Raw genomic sequence first — 18,739 nt, 5'->3', positions numbered from 1 at the left:
GACGTTAACAGCAGCCCCGTCTGTGCACACGATGAACAACTCTGTCGTCCGGTGATCTAAGCCTCTTTCTCCTGTGAAGCTTCACAGGTCCGTCGGTTATGTCCTGCGCGGCTCGCTCTCCATCAATCAGTCGTAGAAAGTCCGAAGATATTTCCAGGGAGCGAAACGGCAACGTAGCTGCTTAATGTCTTTGTATTTTTTGGACATGTCTAATAATTTACTCCACTGAGTGTTGAAAAGAAACATGTGTAGACGAAATATGTGTTTTGTCTTTGATGACCTAACAGGTACGCAAAGGCGCGTAGTGACACAAGTGACGTTACGCATTTCAGATTGTTGCCGCGCATGCGTACCTGCGTACCAGTTATGTGCACCCCTGATTATAGACCTGTCTGCTGTGTAAATGTTTGTGAAGAGAGAAAGGAACAAAAGAAGAGCAAAAATACTTGCAAGAAAATGGATAGCAGCTATTTGTGTGGAAGGAAAAGTCTGGAGTTAGGTGACCAGGAAAAACGTAAAGAAGTGTTGGACTCAAAACTAGATTAATTATTTCTTAAAAAGGGTGAAGAAAATAATAAAAGAGGCTTGGTAAATATAAAATAGAAGGGTTGTATAAGAATAACAAATCTAACGATGAATAAGAGAGTAAGTTGGATGATGACAAAGGATCGAAAAAGAGTGAGCCAATTAATGTTCTTCACAACTTTGAGTATATAAAGATGTATCCTCTGATCCTCCTCTCACCTCGAACATCTTGTCCTTCCAGCGTTTGGGTCTCCCAGGAGGGATGAAGCCGCTCTGCTTCTTCCGGTCCACCATACGCCTATCGATCTTCACCTCCCGCTCGATGATACGGACCACCGACACCAGCATGGTAGGGTCCCGGCGGACCGTCACCATGGACCTCTGCAGAACCATCCACAGCTGCTTGGCCAGCTCATCGGACAGACCCTGAACCTGGAGATCCACAAACACACTAACTCTGAGTTCTGGTTCGCTAGGTAACATGTAGGAAGACAACTGTGTCCACCAGAAAGGTGAACTATGTTAAGCTTAAGACTTAAATCAGCTCGTAAACATATAACTTTTATGTGTACAACTATACAACAATAATAAGGTTCTTTTTTTGCAAATAGATTAATATTATCAATTGAGCAGGGTGCATTTGACTTTATCTATATGTTTTCATTACGGCAGCAAGAAGACACTGTTCACTGCAGATAGCAATACAAGGCCCTCCTTCCAATACTTGACAGATTCTTTACAGTTTTAAGTCAAAAAGGCGAAGTTGTGAAAAGAAAATGAGCTGCTTTAATGTTATTGTCTAAATATTCTACAATTACACAACACATTATGAAATATTAAATAAAAGCATTTAATGCCAGCCAGTATCCAGGTCCAATAAATAAAGTGTTGGCATTTGTTGGCATTGTGAAGTGGCATGGAATTATGGCAGTTGTTGCCTTCACAACCGTACTTTAAGATCCAGACGTCCAATGACTAAAATCCCTTATAACCAGGGGTGCACATAACTGGTACGCAGGTACAACAATCTGAAATGCGTACCGTCACTTGTGTCACAAGTACGTCGGTACGCATTTGCGTACCGACGTACTTGTGAAGCTTTTCCAGAAGGCGGTTAGATCACCGGACGACAGAGTCGGTCTCCGTGTGCACAGACAGGGCTGCTGTTAACGTCGGTCTGTATAACGGAACTGTGCCAAAACTACGCCAACCGGCTGCGGAGGGAGACTCCCCCCTTCACTGGAGAACTGCGCTAAAACAGCTGATCACAACGTTCACACTCTGTGGTCACGAAGTACTCCACTAGTCGTCGTCCCCCCCGTCCCCGTCCCCGTCCCCGTCCCCGTCCCCGTCGACTGTACTGAAGTACTCCACTAGGGTTTGAAAATGGTTGGAAGCATTTAAGAAAATATAAGTACAAAACTTTACAAAAAATAATGCAACGGTCAAGAGGTTTTTAGAGATTTAAATGCTGACATATACCATATTATACCTTCAAGTTACTGTCAATGAAAGTCAAACATTTATAACTGAGATGTACGATGTTCCGACATTTCACAGTAAGTATACAACAGTCAAAAATGCTATCACATAAACTTACATCTTCAAAGTAGATGGAGATGAGGTTCATGTCACTGGTGTTCTTGCTGTCCATGCGGTACTGCTCGTACATGAGGTCGTCCCGGGAGCACTCCAGCTCCATCAGCTTCCTGTGTGCCTGCAGCAGCTCGCCCTGCTCGATCAGCTGCTCCGTGTCCGCCACGATCTCTGGGACTGCACGCAGCAACATGACACACACACAGAGGGCAGTGCATGAGGAACCAGGAGAGAAGTCAAAGATAGCTTGTAAGGCATGGGATGTGTCTTTAGTGGCAGTGTGTGGGCCTGTGTCTACAGAGAGTTTTTCTGTCAAAAAGGGGCAGGAAGGCACTTGAAAAAGCCTCCTTCCAGTGTTTCATAAAAAAAGAAAACATGTTTGTATTGTTTCCTTGACCATGATATCTGGATAATGTATATTGTTCAATTCACTCTGCTCCGACAAGCTTTTTAATCTTTCTAATGACAGTTTCTGTCTAAATTACATGGCTGAAACAGGCTTCCCCTCCAATTTCTACAGTAATGCCAATGGTGCTTTTCTGAAAAAGTTGCAAAATGTTCAACTAGAAGTGCACAAGAACAGTACTCAGAGTGCTCAGAAATAGGCGTCTGCATTGAACGATCAGAAATATGCGGGCACAGGCCCTTAGTCTGTGATGGGACTTCTTCAAGGTGGAGGTGGACCTAGCTTACCAGAGAAAATGTTTTTGAGGTTTTCTACAGCCGAGGCCAGCTGACTGTGTTGAACTACGGCATCCTTGACGTCCTTCAGGTTCTCGATGGTGTTGATGCTCTGCCTCCAGTCTTTGCTCACGTCAGCCAGGGAGCCCTGGATATCTTTGACGTCCAGCAGAGCGCTGTGCAGCTGGGTCAGTCCAGTGCGAACCCCGTCCAGCTGCGACTGGATGGCTGCCTGCAGGACGTCCAGAGACAGATACTATTGTTAATAACACCATTATTTGTGCTTCCTGTCATTAATTAAAGGGTGGTATATATTGAATGCTTGCTTTTGTCTGACTGATTGCTAACTGTTATACACAATCAAGTCACCAAATAATAGCGATCTCCACCAAACAATAACAGACCGATTAGTAGGGTTGGGAACCGAAACTCGGTTCCAGATGAGAACCGATAAGAAAATGCCGGGTACCGGGTACCCATACAAAATACACAATTTTGGTTCTGCTTAACGGTTCCTAAATGCGGTAGACCCTGTATTCCACCGGGTCCGTCTGCGCCGCGGCGACCCGGTGGAATACAGGGGCGGACTGGCCATCTGTGTGTTCTGGAGAAACGGGGAATCGATACGAACCGGAATCGATAAGCAGAACCGGAATCGGAATCGATACATTTCAGACGATACCCATCCCTACCGATTAGAGATGCAAATATTTTAGTACACTTCACTGACACCGAAGACCAATTGTATTTTAAAAGCAAATATCAAAAATGTGGTGATTTTTGTGTTTAATAAATAATGTTAGTGCTGCAGCATTCAGTCTATTATTGTTTTTAAGATTATAAAAAGAACACATTCTACAACTGTTTTGGATTTTTTTTTAATTACGGATCATTTAGCTTGAAAATAGCACCAGTGATTTCCTGGTTTTAGCCTTTGAGGAACTTTGATGAATTGCAGCAGTTATTGAAAATCCTTATTTTAATGATGATCTTTGCATTTTGGGTTGTTGACTGGTTTTCATTTTGACTGAAACAGTTGTTGCTGAACATTAGGTGAACAGATGTGTAGGATGAAACAGTGTATGCGAGCTACACTTCACATCACCTTCAGCCTAGCTTCCACGGAGGCCTTCTTGCGAGCCTCTCTCCTCCTGTACTGCTCCACTTTGTCCAGCTGGTCCGAGCGCTGCAGCATCCCAGCCACACGCTGCACCGCCGTGGCAACCGCCTCCCGACTTGTCTCCTCCATGGTGGTCCTCAGTCTTAGAAAGTACCAGTCGTACCCAAAGGCTTCATACAAACACTCTTGAGCTGAAGGAGAAAAATACACAAACACACAACATCCCTTATCATTTTCTGTCAGTAACAGACCGTTACTCTTTATTTAAATCAAGATTTTGTATTTTCTGGAATTCTGATTGTTAAAGAAGACAAACAGGATTCAACTAATTGTTGAAGATATATTACATTTCTGTAATAATGTTTCAGTGTTTCCCTATCACACTTTAAAAACAAACGTAAGTATGGTGATTTTTTAAGAGAACTGAGGCACAGCAAGCCATATTGTTTGGCCATTCTCTCCACAAACTAAAAAACAACTAAAGGGTAAATTCCCATCAACAGATAATAATTAAATAGAGCTTTTCTGCAGTTTCTAACAGTGTTGTAAGCAAATGAACAGAGAGTTGCGTCACAAAATCCAAAGCCAACAGCAGTTTTACTGATTAGCAGTGGAGGAACGTAATTAGGTACATCTACTAGCCACAGTACCTGTACTGTACTGAAGAATCAAATGTAGCTATTTGTACTTTAATTAAGTATTTTCTTATTTTGCTACTTTATACTTTTACACCACTCCATTTTGTAGGCAAATATTGTACTTTTTACTCCACTACATTTATTGTATGTATTTAGTAACTAGTTACTTGGCAGATTTTGATTATTAACACAAAATATAAATCAACTACTACATTATTATATATTATTATAGGTTAAGCTACCCAGTAGTTTATGAAATAATTCAAATAAACCCCACCTTTACCATGTGCAACATTAAAGTGATGAACACATTAATGCATCAATAACTATATGTATTAAAATGTATCGTGCTCAAATGGGCCAATCTGCATAATGAGTACTTTTTTACTGTATTTATTTTAATGCTAATACTTTTGTACTTTTATGAAAGTATACTTTTGCTTGCAGAACTTTTACTTGTAACTGAGTATTTTTACACTTCAGTATTGCTACTTGTACTTAAGTAAATCATCTGAGTCCTTCTTCCACCACTGCTTATTAGCATGTGGGCAAGTGTACGAAAAGATAGGCCTACATAGGGTTAAATAATGAATAAATAAATAGCCAGCAATATTTATCTGGTGAAACACGCTTGTAATGATTAATCTGTGGCTGACTTCATGCTGAAGGTGAACAGGATGTCCTGTCATAATAGAGCCACATGACTCCTATTTCCACTGTTTAAATGGGACACTGTCCAAAAGTGACCCTGGAGCAGAGAGAGACAGCTGTGGCACAGGTTTTGTTATAATGACATTTAGCTTTTCAGATGTTGGTAGATGGTTCCACTAGTTTTAATGAAGGGTGGTTACGTTAATGTAATGCCAGACGGCTAGTGAGCTTTCGGAGAGCATGCTAGCGTCGACAGCAGGGACACAGCAGCCGGACAAACTATTCCCTCGGACACATGTAAAATACAACATAAGTCTTATGACGATATCGTGCTTTAGTTTCACATCTCAATACATGTAGTTCACATACGCTAAGCTAACAACGGCTAATATTAGCTCGCCTGTGAAACAAGCTCGAGATAAACATTCAAGAAAGAGTATTACCTCAGGCACTTAGGGACTCAAAGTGAGGAAGATAAAACCAATTTCTACAAATATAACATTGTTATTCTGGTTATCTTGTTTTGGTTCTTCTTCCTCATCAGTGCTCCGACGAGCACTAGCTGCTGCTTCTTCTTCTTCTTCTTCTTCTTCGGCCCAATTCCAAAGCACACCCTACACCCTACACCCTACCCCTCCGTGACGGAGTGACACCCCGTTCTTATTATACATCAATGAGTGACACTCGCAGCTCAACGAGGCTCCCTCCTGTCAGATGGAGGGAGTAAATACAGCAGCGAGCTTTGGGACAAACTACCCTCTCTCCGGCAGAAACAGGAAATGCCGTAACTGTATGTAACAACGGTTTCAAATCCGCATCTCTTAGACAAAACATTTAAATGAATAACTAAATAAAAAATCCAAACATCTTTGATTGTTTTTAGTTTTAAACCTGATGTTTATAAGCTTCTTAGTTTTTACAACAGTCTGTAAATATACTAAACTTTATAATAAAATGCACACATTTACCTTTTTCTTGACTAGGTATGATCCTAAAAAAAAGGAGGTTACATGTATCATGAGGTTGTTAACATCGCAATTTATTAGTGGATGTTTGCAGGAACTGTTTGTAAACAGCTTGGTTCCTGGTGGACACACATAGCGTTGAGTCCATGGATGGGGCGGTTTGGAATTAGGCCTTCTTCTTCTTCTTCTTCTTCTTCTTCTTCTCTTAAAGAGTGCGGCAGACTAACACAGCAGGGCGTGTTGAACCCCCTACAGGTCAGTTGAAGAACTGCATCGATTCGCTTACATCGTTGCGCCGTGTCCATTGCGATGAAGAAAGGTAAGGACCGTTTTGGCTTATTCACAATCTCCCGTAGCGAGTATTGATTTCAATGGTCTCTAACTTATATTTCTGACAGTTCAAGAGGTTTATTCCTGTTTTATTGTTGGTGCATTCCATTCAAGCGCAATTCCTAGTGTCTGCCTGTTCACAGCTGCATCTCTGATCCAGATGCCAGCCATGATCAGTCCGCAGGGAGCCAGTCTCAGCCTGGTTAACACCTGGTTAACACCTGGTTAACACCTGGTTATCAGCCTGGTCCTGAATCTGACACGTGTTTCAGTGTTGTCAATAAAACCTTGGTGTACCTCCTCTCATGCCCTATGCCATAGAATTGCATAAATTAGATGTGCTATCAAGCTCCTAAATTCAACTCTTCCATACCGTACTTCCTGTTTTTGCTATAATCTTATTTATTCACCATTACTCAAGAACCCAATATTATTCACCAATTTACAAATTCAATGTAAATATTATTATTTTGTACTATATTAGATATGCTCTTGCCTTTTTTTCATAGCAGTAGTATAATCTAAAAATAGGATTATTTTCCTTGTCTAACCTTATGCCCACAATACTGCAATAAACTCTAGTGAAGACTGACAAATGATGTGATTTCTGCTTTCCAAGCTGATCTGCAATCTTCAATTTTTCATGATCTGTGAAAATCTGTAACACATATTCCTTTAGGATGCTGTTTCCCACTCCCAAATGACAGAATAAGACACGTTCTTTCTACAGTGGAGTAGTATATGTTGAACTGTTTCTGGATAATAACAGTGTGTGCATTCACCAGTTGGGTGGGTTAGCAGATGGTCATCTTTGGCTCTCCTTTCTTATTCATTTTGGATTTTAACAGTAATTGGTAATAAGTTCTGGTCAAATTCCCCCAATTTCTGTTTCAAAGTCATATTTAAGAAAAAACGGTTGCAACAGATCACTGTATAGTATGCAAGGTGTTTGCAACATCTATTCAGTTGTACTATTTCTTTAACAATGAAACAATCCAAACTTGCTTAACACATAGTTTGCACATGCTAGTGTGTCTGTGAACATGTGGAACTGTTGACAACCAGCAGATGGTCTCAAAGTCTCTGTGAGAAGTATTAGATGCAGTTCATATTGTGAACGCCAGGGCTCATTATCACTATGTGAGTGGATTATTTTTGATATGGAAGAAGCTTCACCAGTCAGAGCAGTTTCCTGAGAAAGAAGTTGCTGTTTGGCAGACCTCAACTCTAAAGTTCAGTTTGCTAGCCTATAATTATATATAGTGATGTATTCCACTCATGGCAATGATTATAAAAGTAAACATGTTCACTTTAGGAACTTTTCTCTTTTTGTGTAGCCGATGATGGAAAGGAACATGCATCAATGGTTGAGCTTCAACTCCCTGGGCCCATGGACACTGAGAGCAAAGGGCCCCTCAACCCACCTACCCAACGTGTGTGTGTGTGTGTGTGTGTGTGTGTGTGTGTGTGTGTGTGTGTGTGTGTGTGTGTGTGTGTGTGTGTGTGTGTGTGTGTGTGTGTGTGTGTGTGTGTGTGTGTGTGTGTGTGTGTGTGTGTGTGTGTGTGTGTGTGTGTGTGTGCGTGCCTGCCTGCGTGCCTGCCTGCCTGCCTGCCTGCAGCTCAACAACATCCTCAGGCTCCGTGACCGTCACTGTTCCTTGCGGTTGCTGGCCTAATTTGTCACTTTTAGCTTTTTTGAAAAAGCTATTTATTGTTGGGAAATGTTTTAATGCAGCCACCACTCTCTAGTAGTAGTACCAATCCCCTTTCAATTACATTAGTATGCATAAAAAGTGACAGGTGGGCCCGCCCCAAATTATGCTAATGAGTTAAGTCCCGCCTCCCTTTGTTCGAGGTGGATGTCACACCTAGGTGTGAATTCACACGTAGGTGTGAGATCCTTTGATGTAAGGGGTGAGGTTGTGACAGTCGCAGATTGATCTCAGTGTTTCTTATAAACTGTAGGGGCAGGGGAAAAGGTTAGGGCATGTGGTTTAGATTCAAATGAAATGAAAAACTATGATGCATGTGTATTATGGCTTATGTATTATGACACTGGCTCCCTATAGAACACAGGATATAATTTAAAATTCTTCTTCTCGCCTACAAAGCCCTTAATGGGCAGGCGTCATCTTACCTTAAAGAGCTTACGAAATGCACCTTTTAGCACCTGTTAGTGGGCTTAGTATATGATAGAGGTTGCATTTGTATTGTGGAATGTGCCATATGATTTTTTTATTATTGATCTATTTTTAATAAATCACGATTATAACAGCATACAAAAGTTGTCAGTTAGTAACAATCGTTCGTTGCGCCGGAAACATCAACTTCGGCCATTTCCGGCGGTTACGTCATGAGTGGAACACAGCTGAGCTCAGTCCCGTTTGAATGCATTGAAGGGCCAAATATTACGACAAAGGATGCACAGCAATAAGACGCCAAGACTAATTGGCAAGCGATATGTTGTATGGGGATGTGGGGCCGTCTCAACATCTGGTTATGGGATGTTTTTGTGGCCAAAAAATGATCAAATGTTGCGTATATGGACAAAACAAGTGCGTCGTATGAGGCGGACGTTTGCTAGACCAGGTAACCCGGGGTCGATGAAACCGACGATGTGTGGGGCAGCACATCGAGAGATCGTGTTTCGAACAATCAACAATGCCCGCTAAGGAGAGAGAGTAAACGCTTTCTCGAAGGTTCGTTTTGCTTTCTTACAACGTTACGTTAACTCAACCTTACGTTTGCCATGAGGCTATGTTACTTCCCTTAAGAGCTAGCTGTCTTAGCTAACAACAGTTAGCAGCTAACGTTTTCTGCAGTTTGTGTTTCCACTGAAAAACGTGATGTAGTTATTTAAGGGTAAGTTAACTAAACGTTATCTTACAAGTAGAGAAAGTTAAGTTGTGTTTAAAATCGTCAATGTAATGCACGTTAAAGGTTTTGTGTTGAGCATGAAGTTAGCTTTACTGTAGCTCACCAAAGGTTAGCATGTTAAGCTGCACTTTCTGTGGCAGGGATCAAAGAGGGATTTTGTGCTTCATTGTAAACTTTTCTTACAAATGTGTGTTAATCTACCTGAAATTGTAGGGACAGTTTTTTTCTACTCAACTATACAGACCATTGTTGAGGAGATGCAAAACATACTGTAAATGAGTTGGGTCTGACATATACTTTGAGTAATGTTACTATGCTGCTAAAAAATGAAACATTATCAGATGAGGACATCACCAAAGTGTGTGAGTCTGTCAGGGGGTTTGATCTGTTCTCTGCATGTCGTACAGGGCCTGTACACACTGCTCTGGTATGAATTAAAAATATAATTGTAAAATGTATGTCTCTCGCTCTTGTCATCATTCAGGCTTTGCATTTGAACTCCTATGACTGGTTGCGGACTTGAAGGGAACGACTCCATGGCCTTCCTGACATCCAGGAAAAAGGTGAGATTCTAATCCATTTCAATGCCAACAGCCAGTCATTGTTTTTAACTTTTTTTAATAGGATTTTTTGGGGAATTTAAGTTGTATTGGACAGTAGAGATGTACTGGAAACAGTGGAGAGGGAGGAGATGATATGCAGCAAAAGGCCGAGCCGGATGGTTGCTGCTCCGTGTGGAGCGTGTTCTATCAGGTAAAGCACTTTGGTACCCAGTTATTTATGGTATTGAGTTTGAATTTAGCCTTTGGAAGGTCATTTCCGAGAGTGCATTGTAAAGACTGAAAAAACATTTATTTGTCTCAACATTCCTGTAATAATTTGTTTTTTTTATTGTTGATATTGTTTTGTTCTTTATTTTTGTTGTGAGAATCACTTTGCAATTGTGTAAGTGCTATATACATAATTATACTAATATTATTGTTGTTACCATCATTACCATTATTAAAAAAAATGTCTTTGTTTTCTTTATTTATCGCTGCAGAAAGGATCATGCCAGCCCACATCAAACACCTGATCAAGAACTTGTGAATCTTCAGGCAGAAAAGATGAAAACACCTGTTCAAAGTTCCAGTTTCCTGTACATGGAACCATGCCTGTCCTCTGTTCCACATGTCTTCAGTCAGTCCTGGGGCCTGTACTATGAAGCAGGATTTTCGCTTAGCCGGCTAACTTCAGGGAAAACTCCGGCTTTCCGGTCCTACGAAGCTGGTTCTCTTCTTAGCGGCTAGATCTCCATGGTAACTTATGCTGAACGGCTAAACTGCCCCGGAGCAGGTTAGGTTGCAGGCTAAGAGCTCAACTCAGTGAAAGCTCCGGCTGCTGACCAATCAGAGCTCAGTGTGCAGAGTTTAAAGCGATCAAGTCATATCACAGGAGAAAGGAAACACAGAAAAGCTGCCGTCGCAGGAAAGACGGCCGGCAAAAATCACCGATTGTGTGAACGTGAACATGAACAGAATATCACCTCCATCTTTAGAGCAATCTGACTGTTAGAACATTAGCGTTAAGAAAGCTCTTAAATATCTGCCACGACATCAGTAACCGGATCAGAGTACATTAAGTACAGTCCGCGGCATATCACTTCATAATGTATCATATATCTCCTGATCTGAGTCACTGAGCCGTATCTGGCCGCGCAACACTCACAGCGTCACAGACTGTATGCAGAAGGATTATGTTAGCAACACGTTGAGTTGAGGAAACACTGGAGTCAGAGGTAATGAAAGTCAGACGGTGTGTTAGACTGGCAGTGATATCATAAACCTGTTGATGTACGCATTCAAACACGTGTTCTGTTCCCAGCTGTATTCACCTTGCAGGTGCAGCTCTGAGGCTTTGATCCTGATCAAGTGTTTAAGTCATGGATGTTTAAAGTTTAACTTCTTCATATTTGACTAGTATTAAAGTGCACTTTTCATTCAGGAAGTATGACGCTGCGCTGTCAGTACGCTTCTCCATGTTTGTGATTGGTCGAATGCTCCAGATACCACCCCTTTCATGTGAACGCGCACCTAGCTAGATAGGACACGGCTGGCTGAGCGATCCACTTGATAACCAGCGTCGTAGGACCGTTTAGCGAGAGCACGTATGTTTTGGATTAGGCCAACCGGCTAACTCAAACATATCCAGGTTAGGTTGAACCGGCTTCGTAGTACAGGCCTCTGGACCCTATGACTCGGACACTAGTTCTACCAAGGCTTATTAGAGGTAAGAGTGGTAGGAGAGGAGTGGAGTTATCTTTGTATTTAGGCTGCAAGTCGACAAAGGTGATCAGATGCTAATAATGATCCGATTAATTTGATATTGATTGTCTGCCAATACCGAATCCTGATCCGATTCTTCTATTTCCCAGATAATACAGCTGCACCGTGTACACTAGCTCTATTTGTTTTTTCACCATAAGCAATTGTTGACTGTAACGTCTAGACTCTATGCCAACCAACTGTAATTTGTAATGTATTATACTTTAACGGTTCTGGCAACCACAGCAGCCCAAATGTTAACGTAAATATTAAGTTTTCTTTTTACAGTGTACTTATATCTGTACATTTCTTTTCAGTTTGCTTCAAGAAGTGGCTTCAACAGACAGAAGTGCAGGCCAGATTGGGAAAGGCTGGACGCTACACAACGGGAAACATTATAGACATGAACAAGGAAAAACAACAAACACTTTCTTTGTTGCCTTGTTCTTATCATACATAGTGTTACGGTTTTTGTTACCATTTAAATATTGAATTCTATGTATTACTTTTATTTTAAATCAAATGCACCGGTTTTAGATAATATATTTATTTTGATGTGTAGGTTGATTTGCAGGTTGTTTGTTATTTGTATAATTATTGTATTGTTACTGTGTATTTTATTATATTAACTAGCTATTTATTAAATTAAAATACTATTATGAACACTATACAATGTCTTTATTTTGTAGGTACCAGAATACATGACACAATGAATCTTTGTAATATATTTATGTTCTCTTGTTTAAATAATCATACCAGTATTTAATGTATGCTGGTCACCTGGAATCCTGGTAAGCTCCCAGTCCAGCAGGGTATATTTAATACTATTATTAAACATAAGCTGGTGATAGATGGATAAACCAGCCATCCTGGCCAGCTGAAGTGTCCAAAACCCCTCTCCAGCCAACCATTCCAGCCTAATATATACTGGCTGGTCAATTTACAACAGCCTGACCAGCTATATGTATCTAAACTGGTTATTTCAGCAGTCATTATTATTTATTTACTATTTTTTGAGAATCTCTATGAATTTTAGTCAAATGTATATACCAGTCTCTGTTCTGTTGCCTGAGCCAAGTTTGCCTGCTACATTACGATGTATTATTATTTATTTACTATTTATTGAGAATCTCTATGAATTAAAGTCAAATGTAAACCAGTCTGTGTTCTGTTGCCGCATCGGATCTCCGCCAAATGAGTCTTGTCTGTCACTCGATTCTGTCTCCAGAGTCCGACATCAGCCACAGAGGTAGTGTATTATTCAACAGGTGTTCTACTTGTGACGTGCGTGACGTCACTAACCGGCGAAAGCTGTTTTGTTCGGAGCGGTCGTGTAACATCGGAAGTGAGCATGGAAAGTTGTAATAAACCACGATTTATAAATACTGCGGGCATATTGTCATGAATGACATGATTTCCCATTAATAATAGTATATATATTATCGTAATACACTCTTAAAACTACTGGGTTAAAAATTACCCAATCATAACCCAGCTGCTGAGTCACTATAGGACAGAACACACACTGGGTTGTCTTAACCCATACGCTGGGCTGGATCATTTTAACCCATGTGCGGGGTTGTTTATTTGACTCAAGCTAGTGATTGAAATTAACTACATCACTGGGTTAAATAAATATAAACCATACATTGGGTTGTTCATTTGACCCAAGCTAGTGATTGAAATTAACTATATTGTTGGGCTAAATACAATATAATAATAATGTATAATAGTGTAATGAATTATCTCCAAACACAACGTATATACATAAAAATGCATTTATTGATAATTTGAACAGCTTTGGCAAATCGCCAACATTCCATTTCCACTATAAAAGAACAATGCATTTTAGCACAATACAAATTCAATATATCTAACTCTTGAATAAATTAAAAAAACACCTTAAAAACAGTGCTAGGGCCTTGAGACATATCTGTGTGTATTTTAACCATCACTTATGAGTGAACACAATTTTCAGGAACAGTTCTGCGTATTAATTTAACACATGGACCATAAAGACCCAATACATATAAAAGTATAAAACAACATCTACGAACAGTCCTTCAACTTGAAGCTGAACCGTAACAAATCTGTCAATGAACACAACAGAACACAGATGTAAAGCAGCAGGATGTAAACAGAGGAGAACAGTGTGTGTGTGTGTGATTGTTAAAGTGCAACTTTGTTGGTAGGATTAAACTGCCAAAAGCTTTTTCAGGCTCAACACCCTGGGCTTTAAGGTCCCCTCATCCAGGCCCATCAACACTTTCTGGGTGAAGTTGAAAGTGTTGACCAAGTCTTTTGGGTAGCTCAGATGCAGGGCAAAGGTCAGTGCAAAAAGCAGGATGAATGCGTCAGCCAGTGTGGGGAGTTGGATAACGCCGTTACCCTCAATGACAACAGCGATGCTCTCTGGGCAGAAGAGTGTGGTGTCTGTTGACCTAGCACCGATCATGAGAAGTCCGACCGCGATGTCCTCTGTGTGATCATCAGACTGCTCCACCTGATGACAAGAACAGATAAACGTTACCCAAATTGCCTCTCTCAGAAATGTGTTTTCTGAAAAATACATCCGTGACATATCACATCAAATAACCGTATGTTTTGTGCATAATGTGGGATTAAGGAAACGCCTATTAGCATTGCACAACATAATGTTACAGCACCAGAAACGTCAGCCTCCAAAATAACCAATCAGTTGACATAAATGCTTTCAACAAAAAAACATTTATAACCTTCATAAGGGTAGGATTAATTTTATCACTGTATTAGACTGTTACTATTAGCTAGTTGTACCCAATAAACTGGCAACTGAATATGTATTTACAGTATAATCTCTCCCTACTACACATACAAAAAGATATGGGGAACACTAGAAATTATTTTGTATTGAACACTGATGCTGCAGGAAAGAAAGCCCTCATGATTGTGTATTTTATTAAATCACGTGAGCCCATCTTTTACACTGAAACCTAAAGAGCTTAATTTCAAATAAATCCTAAACTAGAAATCGTATTCAACACTTCTGAAGTGTTGAAGTAAAGGGAGATTATATTCAACATGTCCATTGTGTACCTTACAATAATTACAATTCTTATGGCAATATTCAAATCTTGGAACTAGACCCTGAACGGGATGTGAGCAACACAAGAGATAATGTTTGATTAACACCTCAGTGACAGAATCAAGCTTTGATGACACCAGGACAGTTCATACTTTTTCAAACTCAATCTATCATTTATTATAATTTTTTCACTATAAAAATTCAATTAATTGTCTACCTGCGATAGAGCTCCTGAAACAATGTAACAAGATAAACTATATTTTTGGATGATCTGTCACATACATTGAATACAGTTATTATGCTGACTTACATGCCACAGCCTCAGAAACGTGGAGTCATCTTCATGCAGATATGCAGGCAGAGCACGGAGGACAGCAGCACGTCAGACATGGACGTCACCTTGCTCCTTGAGTGTGAGAACATATCTTTGTTTTACTTTGGATGCTAAACAGTATAACCACACAACAATTGATATCACAAGAAAGTGTTCTTCCATGACTGAAGAGATTAACATTTTGACAAAGATAATCCACTCTAGTATGAGAATAAAACACCAAGAGGCATAACCGACTCACCTGGAGGTCATAGGAGGCAAATAGCTAATCCAGAACTTCAGTTTCCTTTCCTTGCCGCCTTCTTCCTGAACAGGCTCTGAAGATGGAGGACATGTCTATCCAACTCCGCATAGAAGTGGTTCTTCAGGTTGAGGTTTGTTATCCTGTGAAACTCTGCTAAAATATAAAATGACTATTTAATTCACAGTACAATGTATATGTGGACTGAAGGCACCAGAGATAAACAGAAACATAACATGCTAAATCTGAGTAAACATGTCAAAGTTATCAGTGACAAAGGCACACAAAATAATTATATAGTTGTAATAAATAAAATATTTTCACCTGTGACTCCATTTTCAAGGCAGGTCAGCGTTCCAGGGTCTCTCCAACAGGTAGCTCATCATTGATGATCTCATTGCGCCGCAGGGCAAAGGTAGTCTGCATTAACTTTTAAATCAAGGGAATAATAATGTTATAATGTTCAAGTAACTCTGCCCTTGTATCAAAGACAGCAGCACAAAGTTTGCATTTCCAAGCCATTGGAAAACGTAACAATATTCACAGGCCAACACAAATATAATTTCAGTGTTGAGCACTAAATATTCATTCACATTTTAGTAACCATGTGGAATAAACATCGACGCGGGAAGGGGCTGCAGCACCCCCAAACGCAGCACACCTACAGTGTAACAGCCCCTACAAACGGCGGCTGGCATGTCTGAAGATAGACCAACAGCCAATCACATGAAAGCTATGCTTTGCTCCCACAATGCAGTTCGGCTAAGCGTGACATCACCCCATTCGCAGAAGCGTCAACGCACGCCGCTGTGTGTAGGGGCCGTAACATCACTCCATTCACTTTGAATGGAGTGATGCATGTTACGTTATGCTATGCCAAACTGCATTGTGACAATCAAATCATATGCCAGTACAATCTCTAGCCAATCAAACCACGTGCTTGTGTGTCCTGGGCGGGATATTCATGTGAGTGGTTGTTGGTCGAGCTTCAGACAAGCCCGCCGCCGTGTGTGTAGGGGCCGTAAGCATGGCATGCCACAGTTGCGCCGCTGCGAGGCTTCACTCGCACCCCCCCAGCGCGTCAGTTTCTCCATTGTGAGGCTTACCAGATTGAAGAAGCCATATATATGCCAGTTGCTTCAGTTTCCTTAAGAGAAAAAACATTGAAGGTTAGCTGGGTTGCAAAGTTTTCACAAAATGAACTGAGAAACACTATTTTCGAACCTAAAATGGCGGCAGGCGGAGCGCTTTTCTTCTTTGTTGTTACAGCATGCATGTCTGTGCATGTTTTATTAACTTAGAGGCATAGCGGATTTACGTTCATTTTACCCACTAACGTTATACCATAACCGTGCGTTCTGCATGTTTGTAAAAGCAAGCTAACTTGAAACACTCGACTATTAATCTGTTAAATCCGGCAGCCGTCGGTACCGAGGGGTTCTTGTTCACGAAACTTTGTCTCAGGGCTTCTTAACATTTAAAAACCAAGATAAGATATCAGATTAAAGCTGAAATTCCACATATTATAGAATTATTAAAATCATCACTGTGCGATCGTTACCTTTGCTGAGTTACATGTATTTGAAAACGCTGGGGGGTATAAATTACCTTGTAAAATGAATAGTCTAGTGTTTCAAGTTAGCTTGCTTTTACAAACATGCAGAACGCACGGTTATGGTACATTGTAGTGGATCAAATGAACGTAAATCCTCTAAAATAATAAAACATGCGGTAACAAAAAGAAGAAAGAAAACGCGCCGCCTTCCGCCATTTTAGGTTCGACTTTTCCATAAAACTATTGCAACACAAACGTTCCACTTTGAGATATAACTTAAAACAATATAAAAACACTGTCTTACACGTAAGTTAAATCGTTTTTCAAGTGAGGCAGATATTAAATGTAGGCTAGCTAACAAGAGCTCAAATCAAACTAACACACCATGCGACACAAAGTGCATTAGATGCAGAAATGAATAACACATCATTTAAATACTGTGCAAAGGCAAGACGTAACTCACCAGAGTAGTGCGGCCTAAAAAGGATCACGATTCCGGCAGTGAGAGCACGGTGGGCAAAGTATTCTTAAAAGTTTGAGCAATTTCAACAGAGGCGAGCATATAATGGCGGGCGGACTCTGGTGAAGGATAGAACGTCGGGGGCGGAGCACATACGTGATGACGTCAGACCAACGTCAGACAGATTCATTAAAAATGTTTGAGGACTATTACCAATATGACCCAAAGTGGTTGAACACTGTATACAGTACACAATAATAAATCAGTTCATAGTCATCAGAAAATTAGCGGTGAATTAACTTTTTGAAATGTTTGAGTTAAAACAATCAATTTGCTTTCAGAAGCTTGTAATGTTCGGTCTTACAGTGTGCAAGAACACTGGTGATTCTGTGAAATCACTGGCTGATTAGTTGTTTTGAAAAATCACTGTTGTGGTTGTAGTGGTTTTGAAAAATCACTTACTAATGATTCAATAAGTTACAGAATTGTATAATTATATAAATATAGGTAAAATATAGTGATAAAATATAGGTTACATACCTTGTGTTGTGAGAAATGACAAAAAGATGGTTCCAGAATGATTCAGAAGTGGGAAAATGAATAAAGCAACCTCTGGGTTAAAAATAACCCAGGTAGGTGTTCAACTGCAATTGAAGCCCTAATAACCCCTTTGACCCAGCATGAACAACCCACCAGTGTGTTTACAGTACCCAAATAACCCATAATTATGACCCAGCCAAATCAACCCAGCAATGTGTTTATAGAAATAACCCAGCATTTTTAAGAGTGTAAGAACAGTATTGTCCTCCATTTCGTAAGCTCTTTAAAGAACTCATTATACCCTACTGGCCTACTAGGGCATTGCGTTCCAAGAATGCAGGGTTGTTGGTTGTTCCTAGAGTCTCTAAAAGTACAATGGGAGCCAGAGCCTTTTCTTATCAAGCTCCACATTTGTGGAATCAGCTTCCAGTTTGTGTTCGGGCGGCAGACACCCTATCCGTTTTTAAGAGTGCGCTTAAGACCTTCCTTTTTGATAAAGCTTATAGTTAGGGCTGATTAGATTCAGCCCCTAGTTTTGCTGATATAGGCTTAGTTTGTCGGGGGACATCTTACTTCTTCCTTCTCTCTGTCTATACCTGTGTACTCTCATGTTCCCATTAACCCAGCTTCCCCACATGTCTTTCTTTTTGGTGTCTATATACGCCGGGATCCGGAGTCATGGATGATCCTGCGGTCCTGTGTCCTGGATCGCAAGCCCTGGATCGCGATTCGTGGCTGTGGTCCTGGATCATCGGTCCTGGATAGATATCCTCGTGGATTCATCTTCCTATTATACACACATGCATTTCCAAACATCTGGACTACCTATGTTGCAAATGTATTATCTTTTCAATTTACA

At 40.5% G+C, this 18,739-nt stretch overlaps 1 protein-coding gene and 2 long non-coding RNA genes across 3 annotated transcripts in view; 1 reads left to right on the top strand and 2 right to left on the bottom strand.

Moving 5' to 3' along the window:
- Positions 1 to 5,982, bottom strand: part of exoc3 (exocyst complex component 3) — a 28,898-nt gene extending 22,916 nt beyond the window's left edge. The window contains exons 1-5 of the mRNA XM_034105189.2: positions 5,655 to 5,982; positions 3,908 to 4,113; positions 2,815 to 3,034; positions 2,126 to 2,298; positions 745 to 957 (exon numbers count right to left, since the gene is read on the bottom strand). Of these exons, the coding sequence (XP_033961080.1) occupies positions 745 to 957; positions 2,126 to 2,298; positions 2,815 to 3,034; positions 3,908 to 4,051 (750 nt within the window). The 5' untranslated portion in view covers positions 4,052 to 4,113; positions 5,655 to 5,982. The remainder of the gene's footprint in view (positions 1 to 744; positions 958 to 2,125; positions 2,299 to 2,814; positions 3,035 to 3,907; positions 4,114 to 5,654) is intronic.
- Positions 5,983 to 9,107: 3,125 nt separating this feature from the next.
- Positions 9,108 to 10,570, top strand: LOC139435674 (uncharacterized). The gene is made up of 3 exons (XR_011644883.1): positions 9,108 to 9,205; positions 9,868 to 10,136; positions 10,426 to 10,570. It is a non-coding gene; the product is annotated as an uncharacterized lncRNA (long non-coding RNA).
- Positions 10,571 to 13,501: 2,931 nt separating this feature from the next.
- Positions 13,502 to 17,425, bottom strand: LOC117462851 (uncharacterized). The gene is made up of 6 exons (XR_004553853.2): positions 17,344 to 17,425; positions 16,432 to 16,472; positions 15,650 to 15,754; positions 15,326 to 15,481; positions 15,061 to 15,156; positions 13,502 to 14,189 (listed from the first exon to the last, which is right to left on the bottom strand). It is a non-coding gene; the product is annotated as an uncharacterized lncRNA (long non-coding RNA).
- Positions 17,426 to 18,739: the final 1,314 nt, after the last annotated feature.

The sequence above is a fragment of the Pseudochaenichthys georgianus genome, chromosome 17, assembly GCF_902827115.2.
Source record: "Pseudochaenichthys georgianus chromosome 17, fPseGeo1.2, whole genome shotgun sequence".
Taxonomy (NCBI): Eukaryota; Metazoa; Chordata; class Actinopteri; order Perciformes; family Channichthyidae; genus Pseudochaenichthys; species Pseudochaenichthys georgianus.
Note: the sequence above shows the minus strand (reverse complement) of the source record. Positions and strands in the feature narration are given on the sequence as shown.